This window comes from Fusarium falciforme, chromosome 5, assembly GCF_026873545.1.
Source record: "Fusarium falciforme chromosome 5, complete sequence".
NCBI classification, from domain to species: domain Eukaryota; kingdom Fungi; phylum Ascomycota; class Sordariomycetes; order Hypocreales; family Nectriaceae; genus Fusarium; species Fusarium falciforme.
The window spans coordinates 1,086,914-1,100,655 of record NC_070548.1 but is presented as its reverse complement, the minus strand read 5'-3'; the positions used below and the strand labels follow the sequence as shown (position 1 = coordinate 1,100,655).

Sequence of the window (13,742 nt, the reverse complement as noted above, 5' to 3'; positions counted from 1 at the left end):
AGCAGAATTAGGTCCCACGCATGCCCTCCTTAAGAATATGTGCCATCAAATGTCACTCGTCGACATCGTCGAGATGCTTGTTGGCAAACCCAACCTTGTTGTTCTCCAGGTCGAAAGCCACGTACAGCGCCTTGAGCACCACGTCACCAAAGATGGTGACGCCGCCAATAGCATCGGCGCTCTGCATGCCTCCCCAGCAGTACTCTGGATCGTCCTTAACAGGTCCGTAGTTGAGGTACGACCCGGGAATGGTCAAGATGTGCTCTGTGCCGGGTATCTTGAACATCAGGTCTGGCAGACCGTCGGCAAACTGGCAGGGAAAGGTAAAGGAGTTGTCGAGGCGAGGGTCGACGCGCATGCCTGGCACGTCGTACCAGTACAGAGCGGCAAGGGAAGGGGGCATGAACAGCAGCGAGGTGCCCGTGTCGACGGTGGCCTCGAACGTGTGGGCGAACCAGACACGACGCTGACCGTTCCAGGCTGTCATGTCAAAGGTGACGTCCCAGTGAGGACTGTCCTCGCGCGTGTTGACCCACGTGATGTTGTCCTTCATCCGGCTCTCGTCGATACGACCGAAATCGAAGCGGCCCGTGGCGTTGCGACGCAGATCAGCGGTGAAGACTGGGCTGTCGAGATGGGGACGCAGCGTATCGAGCAGAGAGGGAGTCTGGGGGCTGACGTTGCTGGAGAGGTTCTTGGCGAGGCCCATGATGCCCGTGATCTCGGTGCGAGTCTCAAACCGCATGGCGACGATGTGCGCTGACTGGATGGCTGCGTCCTTGAGTTCGAAGCCGCCCATGCGGACCGTATCGAGATAGACACTGCCGTGAGCATGAGAACCGTCGACTAAAACCACGAGTTAGAGATTTGACCAGATATTGGTGAGTATGTCAACTCACCATAGGAAACATCCCACATCGCATCGCGGAGGCGACGAGAGGTCCTGGACATGTTGGGCTTGTACTGAGGAGCCCAGGGACCCTCGGGGTTGAATCGATAGATGGTGTCGGAGGATTGCACCCAGCTAAACAGTCAGCAGAGCACCAGTACAATAAACGTGGGCTTCTTACAAATCAGCAGATCCAGTGTCGATGGCAATCTTGACCGTCTGGGGAGGGTTTCCAATCTTGACGTCGGCGATGTAGATGGCGTCGTTCTCGAGAGGCTCCACGTTCACCTGGCCATCTGCACGCCATCAGCACTCTATTTCACGTCGATACATCACATCATCTTACCGTCCTCAAGAAGAGAAAAGGCCTCCAGGGTCTCTCGCGGAACACCACCGCCCCATTTCTCCTTTGCAGCCACGAGCGCCTTGACAAAGCTGGGCTTGGAGCCACTGCGCGTGCTCGCCTCGAGAGAGAAGCCAGCAGGAACCTTGCCCACCGGAACCTTGCCAGCAGGCGCGACGAGGGCAGTAGCGAAGCTTGTCGCAAGGAGCGTGACGAGCAAAAGAGGGCTTCTCATGGTTGGAGAATATTGTATAGATAGACTGGCGTGTGTGAACGTGAAGAAGGTGAAGCGAGAGGGTTGAGGAGGAGGAAGGAGCGACGGATGGTAAACGTTTGAGATAGGAGGGTTATTGTCTACCTGAGGAAAGGAAGGCGGGAAGAAGAAAGGAAGAGAATTATATGGCAAGAAAAAAACGCTGGTTGACAGTGCAAGGCCAGTGAATCACTTAGAAACACCATCACCAATCGACAATGTACGACAGCACCAGAAAAGACCCTCTCAAACCACTGCCAAGATGTTTCTTTATTCCTCAAACTTTCCATCACGAGATCAAAAAGGGTTTCATTCCCTGTAGGAAAAAAAAAAGAGAGGCAATCAAATATAAACAGGCTCTTTCCGCTGTATGACAGTCGCCTCATCTAGACGACCTCTTTACCCCCCTTACACAACACGCGTTTCTTGTATCTCCTCAAGTTCTGTTTGTAGCAAACAAAAAAAACGAGAGACGGGAACCTGTGTTTTTTTCTCCTATCCGCGTCTCCGGTAGCAACGATGCTACACAAGCACAACTCCAGACACGCATATGTACGATTAGAGGTACAATCTTAGTAAGGGGGAAAAGGGGGGAGGGAGGAGGCCTCGTGGAGGAGATCTATGGTTTCTCCATGTGCAAGTACAATTCAAGTACAACTGGTAACAGGGACAGCATGGCATTGATACGATACATGAGAACCCACGAGGCAAACTTGGACAGGATCGGTCACGGGGAACGGGACTGGGGAGTCGATGACGAGTTTTTTTTGGCTCCCCGTGCGAGCTGTTGCCGAGGACCTTTGTTGATGACATGTCGGACGTGGGAGCATCTCGGGAATGGATGCGTTGGCTTCCATGGAACAGTCCGTCAAGTGACCAAGACAAGATACGTGTCACCTACAATATCAGAGAGCTACGCAAGTATCATGAGATATCGTGACTATGTCCTCATTCAAGTGTCTACTTGCTCGTGGCCAGATGCTCTATCAACATCCGTACCGGTATCAATCAACTCATACAATATCAACACCAAAATGGTAGGTAGGTAAGTAGCTTTCCTTTTTGAGCTACAAAAAACAATCAAAGAACCAACTGGGCGCCGCCATCTATAGCTCGTCATGCGTGGGCTTCTTCTCTCCCTCCTCCTCACCCTTCTTCTCCAACTTGAGCTGCTTGATCAGCTTCTCCAGCTGCTCCTGGTCAAGCTCTCCGTCCTTCATAAAGTCCTCGGCGTTGATTTTGACCGTCTCCTCAGACGCGTCACCGCTCGCCGTCGACGAAGACTTGCTCTTCTTGCTCTTCTTGGCCGCCTTGGCGTTCTTCTTGGCCTGTCGCGACTTCTCCTCCACCTTCCTGGCGCCCTTGAGGGCCACCTCCATACCGGCCTTCTCGAGCTTCTCGCGCTTGGCAATGAGATCCTTGAGAAGGAGCACGGGGTTCTCGACCGCGCTCAGGGCTGCCTGCTTGACCTCCATCTCGCTCAACCACTCCTTGGTTGACTTGTGAAGAGTGATCACCTCGGTGAGGTCTTCAATCACGTAGAGAGGGGGAATGGGTCCCTTCTCCTTGATGACGTCCTCCATCTTGCGAGTCGTCGTTGTCGACGCGCTGTCCTCGTCCTCGAGGCCGTCAAACTCGCCAGTCTCCTTCTCAGCGGGAACCTCAGTGGTGCTGGACTTGATCGCCTCAGAGGCAGAAGCAGAGGCCGAAGCGGACGAATGCCAGCTCTCGTGCTCCTTGATCTGCCCCTTGATCTGCTCAATAAACTCTGAAGTCTTTTCCAAGATGCCCTTCAGAGCAGCGATCTGCTCAGGGCGCTTCTCAGCCTCATCAGCCCTCTTCTGAATAGGGGCAACACGGTCCTGGAGGACCTTGAGCTTGGCCTTGAGCACATCCTTGGAAGCATCAGCTCCATCGTCATAGAGCCACTCGCTGGTTTCGCTCGAGAGCTCAGCCAGCTTGGTCTTCTCCTCCTCGGTGGCGGCGGCGACAAAGGCGTCGTTCTCAAGGAGATCTCTAATCTTGTAGGTGTATCCCTCAAGCTGGTTAAGGGCCTCCTCTCTCTGTAGCCGAGCCTTGTCGGAAGCGGCAAAAGCCTTGAGGCGGTCCTTGGACTTGGAAATCTCGGCCTTGGTGAGATCGGGAATGCCGACATTCTTCAAGGTCACGCCCACGGGGATGCCAACAGTCTCTCTCTTCTTGACGTCGGGCTTGACTTCTTCAGTGCTGCCAGAGGCCGTGGCCTCAGCCTCCGACGAAGCGGATTCGGCGGACTCAGTAGAGGAAGAGGCCTCCTCGGAAGCCTTCTCCTTCATCTCCTCCTCAGAGCCCTCGACCTTCTCCTCTTCCTTGAGAGGCTTCTGGTCCTTCTTTCCGAACCCAAAGAGGTTCTTGACTCCATCCACGAAGCCGTCCTTCACCTCGGCCTCGCACTCGACAGCGGCCTTGACGACCTCGACTTCGCCGTTCTCGCTGCTCGGTCTAACGGCGAGCTTGAAATGAATGTCCGACTCGATGCACGAAGGGTACTTCTCCTTGATGGCCGCGAAAGTAGCAGTCAGGTTCTTGGTGGTCAGAGTCTTGACATCCTTCTCCTCAGAACCGACCTGCTGGTAGAATGTAGCAGTAAAGTCTTGGTCGTTGGTGAAGGTGACCTCCTTAGGGGTGCCCTGGTGAGACACAGCAGACCAGAGACGCTGGTGCTGAGTCTCCTCGCCGGCAGTCCACTTCAGACCGGCCGGGTACAAAGCACCCTCTGCAATTCGGATCTCCTTGACGCGGAAGCTGGGGCTGAGCTCGGCGGCCCTGAAACCGGCACCAAAGACGGCGGCTTCGTCAGAGTTGACGTTGGTTCGGATCTTCTCTGGGGTACCGGCAAGCTTCTCAAGAACCTTCTGGACAAAGGGAGTTCGGGTAGCGCCTCCGTTAAGAATGATGGAGTCAATGTCGATAATGTCAAGGTTGGCCATCTTAAGGGCATCGTTGACGACAACGGTGATCCTCTCGGCGTGCTCCTCAGCCATCTCCTCGAACTGAGTGCGAGTGATCTTGTACTTGAAGTCAATGTCCTCGTATAGACCCTCGAAGCTGGCTCCGGTGTTCTGGTTGGCGCTGAGGACATGGCGAAGCTTCTCAACTTGGTTGGAGAGCTTCGCGACGGCGCGACCGTGGGCCTTGACGTCCTCGGCGGTGACAGAGATCTTCTGGGCGCCCTTGGACTCGACAAACTGTGAGACCATGTCGTCGAGGATGAGGTAGTTCAGAGCATCTCCGCCAAGGGTTCGGTCCCAGCCAGCGCCCAGAACCTGGACCTCCTGGACGGTCTTGTTGTACTTGCCAATGTCCTTGACGGATCGGCTCTGGAACTTCATGACAGTAGCCTTAGTAGAGCCGGCGCCCATGTCGAACACCAGGTTGTACTCGGGCTTGGATCCGTTGCTGACGTTGGGGAACTCTCGGCTGGTGGCGTAGTTGAGACCGACGGCCAGACCATCGCTGACCAGGCTGAGGACCTTCAGGCCGGCGAGCTCAGCGGCGGTCTGGACGGCCCGCTTTTCGTCGACGGTGTAGAAGGGAGGAACGGTGAGGACGATGGAGCGGACACTGGTTCCGTCACCGGCAGCCACCTCGGCGTTCTTCTGGATGCTCTGCAACTCCATGGCGAGAAGCTCCTCGACCATCCATGCCTCCACCTCAGCTGTAAAGGCCTTGCTCTTGAAAGCAGCGGTGCCTCGGGTGGCGTGGGTCTCCAATTGGAGGGCGGGGTGTCGAGCAGCGTACTCCTGGACAATGGAGTCTTGTGTGGTGAGACCAAGGATGGTCTTGAGGTTCGGGTAGACGTCGCTGGGGAATCGAGGAGCAAGAGCCATGGCGTCGGCACCGTAGGCCCTCTCGGGGTACTGGCCCTTCTGGGGACCATTTCGCGAGGGCTTGAAGACGACAGCCGACGTCTCTTTTCGGCGGGAGTCCTTTGTTAGGACGATCTCGAGGGGGATGCCGGGCTTGACGAGGGCGGCCTTGATGTACTCTGTGCCGAGATCAACGCCCAAAACGGCGGCGACGGCAAAGACGTTTGTGGCAAAGAGGAAGACGGCCGCCAGGAGTGCCTTCAGAGGCGATACTCTTGAGGACGCCATCATGGGTGGTTTTTTTGGTGGGGGTGCGCGCGCACCAGATTCTTTGGGGAGCAAGTCTTATCAACGAGGAACGCCGCCTCTGTAAAGCAATAAAAGGAAAAAGGGGAAGACGATTAACGTCTATGGCGGAAAAAAAGAGCCAGAAAGTTTCGTTAAAAAAAGGTTAGTAGGTGAGAGAGGTTGATGTGGCCTCAATGGATGGGTAGGTTGACTCTCCAATGGGGACAACTTAAAGTACCGTAGCAAGAAGCCACGATGGCTGTTAAAGCTTGTGCAAGTTTCCAGCCACTCAAAGGAAAGAGGACAGCTAACAATAGGTACAGATTGGCGCTGACGTGCCTTGTAATGCGAGGCTGACAATTGCGATAAGCAGGAAAAAATTATCTATTGGCCCGATAAGCTCCCTTGGATGATCCCCTGGTTTCGGCCTCGTCTTGGCGGTCAATTCGCTTGACACATCAAAGCCCCAGGATTCCCCAACCAAGTCCCAAGCCGTGGCAAGTGGCTCAGTTGTTGTTCAAAGTTCATGATCTTTGGTCACAGGCAGAACCCCGTGGAAAAATGCGTGTATCTGTGAATTGGCCAAGGTGTTCTCTTTGGAAGAGGCAAGCTGCGCTTAGTTGGGCCGCAAAGCCCTTGTCTTGTGCCGCGGGTTCTCGCACCATGCCCGTGGCGTATACCAAGCTTGAACCTGTAGCCAGGAGAGCTTGCATGATGCATTCCTGCAGCCGATTATATGCAATCTTTCAACGCCAATAACGGCAGAAATATCGCCTTATTCCGGTTTCAATAAAGGCACGCTACCTCTCACAGCAACACCTCTCCTACGACCACGTTGCTATAAGTCGGTCGGGGTTGAAAAGACCCGGCCCCTGGCCAATTGAAACCCCTCCAAAGCTCCCCACACTTTTCAAGACCCCTGCGAACCCTATGACGGCACAGGTCGAAGCTCAAAATCAGCCCTATGTCAACGAGCCACATCACGATGCTCAGAGCTCAAGAAGCGCTCGGGTTGACCAATGCTTTGCCAAATAAATGATTCTGAACCGATGGTCATTATCATCTGCATTTAATAATCACATCTTGCTTCCAAGTCGAATCGTCTCACATAAATGTCATCACGCGACTCAGCCTGACTTCACATCCAAGACAGCACACTGGCGGGTATCCATTCACATTGTTTACCTACTACCCCATGTATCCTTCCGGAAGGCCTACAGTGTTACAAAGGTATTAAAGACTCCGACCGACACCGTGGCCAGATGTATTTCCGAGTCCCAAAATCAGCAAAACCCCAAAATGCAAAGCCCCCAAGCCCACCGTTCCCCGGCCAAATGCCAAAGAAATCTTGACTTGCAAACGCCGTCATCTCATGGTGTACATTGCCTCCGGGAAATGCAAGGAGATTCGTAGGTTGTGATTCTAACCCATGCCATGTCATGTTAGGGAGCGTTTACGACTCCTCGTTGCGGCGGCCGCCTCGGGGGGCACCACGGTGGCCACGACCTCGTCCACGGCCATCACCACGGTGGCCGCCTCGGCCGCGCCAGTCACCGCGACCACGACCGCGGTGGCTGCCAGGTCGGTTTCGCTGGACCTGGTGGAATCCGTCGTTGGGGTCGGCGGGAGCGGCGGTCTGGATAGGTGCATTAGTCTCGTTGCCCTTACGAGTATACAATATCAACATACCTCAGCGGCGTGTTCAGGGTGGTCATCAGCCCAAGACTGAGTGTTGGCAGCAGGGGCTGGGGCAGCAGCTTCGGCTTCAGTAGCCTCAGTAGCCTTCACGTCAACCCACTCCTGAGAAGCGGACAGCTCCTGGTTAGGGGTGTCCCAATGGCTCTCGGCGACGGCGTTAGCAGCGTCGTCGGCCACGCTGGCATTGGCCAGACCGTTGGAAGGAGGCTGGACAGCAGCTTCGACGGGAGCGGAAACATCGCCAGCTTCGATCTCGGTGGCGGAGGCGTGTGCGACAGTGGGGTCCGAGGCAACCTCGGCGGGAGCAGCCTCACCCTCGGTAGCCGGGACTTCGTCATACGGAGTCTTATACTCTTGAGCCAAAGACTTGACCTTGGAGACTGCACCTTGTTAGGAAAGACATGACGGAACGGTCGGCCAACTTACAAGTGGTCTGCAGCTGCTCTCCGGGAACGCTGAAGATCTGGTCCTCAGTACCGTTGACAAGCTTCAGCATGGACTGAACGGCATTCTGGTCGCCAGAGTAGATGGCAAGGAGGACGCCCTCAATAGCCTGACTCTCGTCAGACTCGGGGTCCTGAGCCTCCTCACGGCGGTAGGCAGCAAGTCGCAGGAACTGCGACAGGACCAGCAGGTTGTCGTTCAGAGACTTGCTGGCCTCCTCCTTGGCCTCAGCAACAGCATCGGCCTTGGCCTTCTCGAGGCCCTTCTCCCACTCGGCCTTGTCGGCGGCGGCGCGTGTCCGGTACTGCTCGTCGACCTTCTGGTATTGCGTCAGCTGCTCCTCGAACTGAGCGAGCTGGGCCTGCAGAGCGGGCTTCTTGAGGATCTGGGCCTTCTGGTCGGCGTTGATGATCTTGGCGGCAACCAGCTCATCGAGCGACTTGTCAGCGTGTTGGCTTAGAAGGGCGTCGGTCTTGGAAGCGTTGGTCTAGTCGCGAGGGGTCAGTATGACGAAACGTCAAGCGTTTGGGCGCGAAAAGAGATGCGCAAGACTCACAATCTTCTTGTTGACATTGCGAATGTTCCTTTTGCGACCGTCAGCGTCGAGCTCCTATAAAACTGCCGCAGCAGAGCGGCGATACTCACTTTTGGAGCTCCTTGATGTAGGGGGACTCGAAGGTGTCGTCGCCGGTCTTATCGGCGACGGCGGAGGTGACGCTGGGGGCGGGGGATTCAGTTCGCTCGATGGCCTTGGCGGCCTTCTTCTTGGCCGACTTGGAAGCGGGCTGAGCAGCCTGGGCAGCCATCGCGGGAGAGGGTGGTGTGAGGTCGAGGGTGGAGGATCGAGTCAGAGACTGTTTGCGCGAGGGTTGGAGATGCTGTCGTCGGTGACGTGCGACAGGCTTGCAGAGGTGGAGAGAGCTTGGTTTAGGGACGTAAACGTCGTAGAGAGGATCGAGAGGGAGTACAGGTAAGATGGATGCCGAAGCAGAGGGGTGGAGAGGTGGAGAATGCGGGTGAGTTGTGGGAGAAGACGAAAAAGAGGAGTTGGAGAGGAAGAAGAAGGCCAAGTTGTGGTGGTGGTGGTACAGGCCAAACGAGGCCAGCCAGCCCGCCCAGGCAGCCCAGGCCCAGGGCAGTGAGCGCCAGTGCCAGCCCGGGCGCCAGTGGCACTAACCCCAAGTGCCCGGCAACCCCCTGCATGGCCTCTGAGCGACACTGGCCACTCTTCTAGAAGCAGCAAGAAGAATGGATGGAGTCATCGAGACACAATCCAACAATGGTTCAATTGGCATGCTTTGTCTTGATTCATTTCTGTCGCCGTGTTCTCCCATTCTCTGCCTTTGCGACAGCTACGTATCCTCCCGTCCCTTGGTTCAAGGGGCTGCATTGTTCCAGTTGCCATCCATCGTCATGGCAAACTGCCCCACTAACCCGCCAAGTCGCATTGGATTCAGCTGGTCTCGTGCCCAGCCAATGCACTCCATCTGTCTCCTCTTTGCGACGAGCCCCTTTTAGAGGGTGCAGCGCATCTGGAGTCAATGTCCTGGCCTTCCTCAGACGTATTGTGTTGCGCCATAGACTCTGTTGTAAGTGTCCAGCAAGTATGCCGTCGTGGTGGCGCAGGCTCGTCGCGATGCAGCTCTTTGACCCAGTTAACATCATCGGCCCCATTGTCATCCGATCTTGATCGCATATGTCGTGGTTCAAAGTGAGTCGTCTCTTTCAGCCCTTGAACTTTGTCAAAGTGTCCTGGATGGAACCATCAGTTTGTGTTGGAGGAGAAGTATCGCGTGGCACATACTCTCGTCACCTTCTTGACGCTTCGCGCAGACAGTCCTCGCTCGCCCGATTGCTTCGATTGAATCGCCGCTTCCTTGACTAGACTGTTATCATGAATATTAGCGTGCTATCGATCGATTTAGGACTTCGAAGTCGTACGTTTCCATGAACAGGACATAGTCGAGGAAGATCTATAGCATGTAAACATTAGCATGACATGTTGCGATCGCGAGCCTATCCACACGCACCGTGACGTCGGCATTCTTTTTGATATTGTGATTAGAATGCGCCTTGATGATCTTCTTGACGGTCGCCTTAGGGTATGGCTTCTTTCCGAGCGCCATGGTGACGATGCTGATGATGAAGCTGGTCGACTTGTTTACACGCTTGAGCTGTCCCCGCAATTGGATGTTGATAAGGCGTGTTTTCAGCCTGGCGGCTCTCTGACCTCACCTGGTGCCTTGAGTGCGGAGTTGACCAATCGGCAGCGCCCGAGCTTGAGGTACGTACCTCGGAGCTTCACACCCTCAGCCTGACCCGCTCAGGGCAATTTCAGTGCGGAAGGAACCTGAGGAGGGGCTCAGGCGTACAGTGTCAGCCCAGATGCCTTATCCCCGCACTGTAACCCACCTTGGACTCTCTGGTAGCATTCGAGCTGTGGGCGCAAGATCACAAGCTCGATATCCGTACAACAGACACGCCTCAGTTGCCCAACATGGCCTCAATAATGCAGCGCCGCATGGTGAGTACTCTCCTGTCGGTCGCTCTGAGCATGATCACGTCTAACAATTCTCTAGCTGTCCAAGGCGGACGAGGAGACGACCGACGAAGTCGAGGTGCGACGAGAGGATCAGGACAAGATCAACCGATTCAGCCGGCTACACCAGCGTGAGATTGTCTTGGAGGAGGAGCTGGGGGCAAAGAACGTACGTCTGCTGGGGCTACCTACCCAACGAATTATACAACCTTCTTGGACATATACTGATCCCTCTGAAGAAGGAAAAGGAGGAACTCGACGACTTATCCACAGAACTCGAACTTGCCGACGAGGACGAAAAGATTCAGTACAGATCCTCTTCCCGTCTCTCTCCATGATCACCGGCTGACCACCGCCACAGGTACAAGATCGGCGATGCCTTCTTCCACGTCTCCCTAGAGCAGGCTCAGGAGATGCTCGAAGAAGCCACAGAGAAGCTCGAGGAGGAGTCGACAGAGCTGGAGGAGAAGCTTTCGTCCATCCGCGAGGACATGACCAAGCTCAAGGTCGAGCTGTATGCCAGATTCGGAAAGCAAATCAACCTAGAGACCTGAACAAGAAACTTGAAGCTCTTGATACCCCCCTCGAAACGAGAAAAGGCAAAGCCCATGACAAACCAACACCGGGTGAACTCTTATCCTTAGTTCATTTGAAATGCAGCAGCCTGGACAACCTTTGACAGCAGATCTCGTGACGCACCCAAAACGGGCCTCAAAGTCGGTCTCTAATTCCGATGGACGCCTCTACCAGGGTCGGCATGGCAGAGCAACTGCCCGGGCCTAGTGTTCTGTCACTTTTCCGGCTCTCACTGCCGGTCCGCAAGCAAAAACCCTGTCGGCCGAAAAAAAAAGGAGCCAAAGGCGAATCTCGTTGATAAAGCGGTCTATCCATCACCTCTGCCGCGATTCGTCATGCAATCTCGATGCTCTCCGCGCTAACGCGAACTGGGCTGCGATCGATATCCGATTGATCGGTCCGGGATAGGCAACTCACCTCGGGTAGCATCCTCCCTCCTCCACGATGGTCTCCCGCAGAGCAATGTTCTCCCACACACACTCGCCCCCCCGAAGACGGCGCCAGCCCACGCCCATCCGAACCGCCCCCCATATTTTGAGGCCCGGCTCCGGACTGCGAGATAGCCAATCGTGGACCGGAGCCGTCTTATCCCCGGCTTTTGGGCGGGGTTGAACGCCCTTGTGTTGATGAACTGACCGTCATGGGAACACTCAAAGAGTCAGAGGACATTGCTCCGCTTTGCGTGCTGGGCCAACATGCTTCCTTTTTTCTGCATCCTCGGATAACTACCTGTTGCCACTCTGTTTCTCCAATTGACCCGTGTCTTGTGTGAATAACCTCAGTGACTTGACTGTATCTTGAGCTCATACGAACAACATGCCTTCGAGTGAATCCGGCGAGACGATGCGGGATCCGTCCCCATACCGTGAGTAAACGCCACCGCTGTACCATTTTCTGTGCCTTGATTACCAATGCCTTGTGTCGTCTTGGATCGTGAGCTTACGCACAACCAGGGGGTCGGAGAAGAAGCAGTACTTTCTCAGATAGAATCAACCGTCTAGAAGAGATCGAAGCTCAATCCCGCTATGAAGAAGAGGCGGCAGATCGAGGCATCGGTGCCCTTCACAACATTCGCTCGCGAACTCGAAGCCGTACAAACGAGGTTCTCGTCAATTGGGAGTTAGACGACCCCGAGAACCCATACAACTGGTCAAAGGTATGTGACTTTGGATCTAGTCTAGTAGGTACTCTGCTGACGATGATTCTGTGTGTGTAGTCGAAGAAGAACCTGGTCCTCTTCTACACGGCGGTGCTAGTTATCAACTCCACCATGGGCTCTGCCCTGCCCAGCTTAGCCATCCCCAACATCGTCGAGGACTTTGGTATCACCTCCCAAGCCGGGAAAGTCTTACCCATATCGGTCTACCTCATCGGCTACGTCTTTGGTCCCATAATCTGGGGCCCTCTGAGCGAGCACTTCGGTCGGAGAGATCTCAGTTTCGCGACCTTTGGTCTCTTCACTGTCTTCACCATGGCTTGCGCCCTCGCCCCCAATTGGCCTGCCCTACTCATCTTTCGCTTCTTCTGCGGTGCCTTTGCGAGCTCGCCTATTGCTATTGTTGCTGGTATCCTGGCGGATGTGTATAATGACCCCCGGACGAGAGGAAGAGCCTTTGCCATCTTCATGGTGGTGAGTTGCCCAACGTCATTATGACTTGCCAATACCTGATTAAAGAACCCAAACTAATTCGAGATAATAGTGTACAACCGGAGGCCCTATTCTTTCTCCCATCATCTCTGGATTCGCTGGTCCTAGCATTGGCTGGCGTTGGGTCTTCTGGATTGCCCTCATCGTCGCCGGTGTGACCCTCGTCCTCATCGCTTTTCTCCCCGAGACCTACGGACCAATCCTCCTATCCCGCCGTGCCCGCAAGATCCGCAAGGAAGACCCAGCCTCTAGAGCTATTGCCCCTCGCGATCTCGAGTCAACAGACCTCAGACAGCTTCTCACTGTGGTTCTCACCCGACCCCTTCGCATGCTCATCTTTGAGCCCATCGTCACTACCACCTGTGCCTACCTCTCCCTCGTCTACACCATCTTCTACATGTCCTTCCAGGCATTCCCCATCATCTTCCAAGACGTGTATGGCCTTTCACCCGGTGTCACAGGCCTAGCCTACCTCCCCATCTTTGGCGGTGCAGCCGTGACTCTGCCCATCTTCTGGGCCTGGGATAACGCCCTAGCCCGTGCTACAGCCCGCGATGCCCCCTGGGTTCAGCGTGAGGAATACCGTCGCCTCCCCCTGGCCTGCCTTGGTGGTCCCCTCTTCGTCATCTCTCTCTTCTGGCTGGGCTGGTCCGCTCGCGAAGGTGTTTCCTTTATCGCACCCATGCTGGCTGGCATTCCCTTTGGCATGGGTTTCATGCTCATCTTTATGGCCATGCTCAACTATCTCACAGACGCCTACGAGATCTTCGCCGCTTCCGCCAATGCCGCTGCTTCTACCTGCCGCTCTCTCTTTGCAGTGGTCTTACCCCTGGCCACAACCCCCATGTTCCGTCGCCTTGAAATTCCCGGTGCATGTTCCCTTCTTGGAGGTCTCAGTGCTCTCATGTGCATCATTCCATTCGTCTTCATCTGGAAGGGTCCCAGCATTCGTGCCCGCTCTCGCTTCTGCATTGCGTTGCGTGAACGAAAGGAGGAGATGCAGCGCAAGGAGGGTGAGGCAAGGGCTCGGCTGGAGCGTATTGAGTTGAGGGACAAGGAGGACGAGAAGGAGAAGGAATACGTCTAAAGTGGTCTTGGCCTTGTTCAGAGTCGCCTGGTGGTTCCCAGACCGCACCCTTTCCTCCCAGCCTCTTGGTGCCCATACTGACTACTGACTCTAGCTCACTATCCCTTGATGCCCACACCACGGTTTGTA

The 13,742-nt window shown here is 55.3% G+C and overlaps 6 protein-coding genes across 6 annotated transcripts; 2 read left to right on the top strand and 4 right to left on the bottom strand.

The window, feature by feature from the left end:
• Positions 1-52: 52 nt before the first annotated feature.
• NCS54_00659200 (Peptidase A1 domain-containing protein) lies at positions 53-1,467 on the bottom strand (the record flags this gene model as incomplete). The annotated part of the gene is made up of 4 exons (XM_053152044.1): positions 53-846; positions 900-1,024; positions 1,071-1,185; positions 1,236-1,467. 4 exons carry the CDS (start codon positions 1,465-1,467, stop codon positions 53-55), a joined length of 1,266 nt encoding a protein of 421 aa, XP_053008019.1.
• A 1,124-nt stretch (positions 1,468-2,591) lies between these two features.
• NCS54_00659100 (Hypothetical protein) lies at positions 2,592-5,624 on the bottom strand (the record flags this gene model as incomplete). Its single annotated transcript, XM_053152043.1, has 1 exon — positions 2,592-5,624. The coding sequence occupies one exon, from the start codon at positions 5,622-5,624 to the stop codon at positions 2,592-2,594; it is 3,033 nt and encodes a 1,010-aa protein (XP_053008018.1).
• Positions 5,625-7,074: 1,450 nt separating this feature from the next.
• Positions 7,075-8,803, bottom strand: NCS54_00659000 (Hypothetical protein; the record flags this gene model as incomplete). The annotated part of the gene is made up of 5 exons (XM_053152042.1): positions 8,409-8,803; positions 8,320-8,347; positions 7,746-8,250; positions 7,311-7,699; positions 7,075-7,257 (listed from the first exon to the last, which is right to left on the bottom strand). Exons 1-5 carry the CDS (start codon positions 8,567-8,569, stop codon positions 7,075-7,077), a joined length of 1,266 nt encoding a protein of 421 aa, XP_053008017.1. The 5' UTR covers positions 8,570-8,803.
• Positions 8,804-9,488: 685 nt separating this feature from the next.
• Positions 9,489-9,958, bottom strand: NCS54_00658900 (Hypothetical protein; the record flags this gene model as incomplete). The annotated part of the gene is made up of 4 exons (XM_053152041.1): positions 9,794-9,958; positions 9,705-9,736; positions 9,568-9,649; positions 9,489-9,515 (listed from the first exon to the last, which is right to left on the bottom strand). The coding sequence occupies exons 1-4, from the start codon at positions 9,887-9,889 to the stop codon at positions 9,489-9,491; spliced, it is 237 nt and encodes a 78-aa protein (XP_053008016.1). The 5' UTR covers positions 9,890-9,958.
• A 302-nt stretch (positions 9,959-10,260) lies between these two features.
• On the top strand, positions 10,261-10,856 carry NCS54_00658800 (Prefoldin subunit 4; the record flags this gene model as incomplete). The annotated part of the gene is made up of 4 exons (XM_053152040.1): positions 10,261-10,287; positions 10,343-10,471; positions 10,542-10,609; positions 10,664-10,856. 4 exons carry the CDS (start codon positions 10,261-10,263, stop codon positions 10,854-10,856), a joined length of 417 nt encoding a protein of 138 aa, XP_053008015.1.
• Positions 10,857-11,694: 838 nt separating this feature from the next.
• NCS54_00658700 (MFS domain-containing protein) lies at positions 11,695-13,613 on the top strand (the record flags this gene model as incomplete). Its single annotated transcript, XM_053152039.1, has 4 exons — positions 11,695-11,743; positions 11,817-12,034; positions 12,095-12,508; positions 12,579-13,613. 4 exons carry the CDS (start codon positions 11,695-11,697, stop codon positions 13,611-13,613), a joined length of 1,716 nt encoding a protein of 571 aa, XP_053008014.1.
• Between the last annotated feature and the right edge of the window lie 129 nt (positions 13,614-13,742).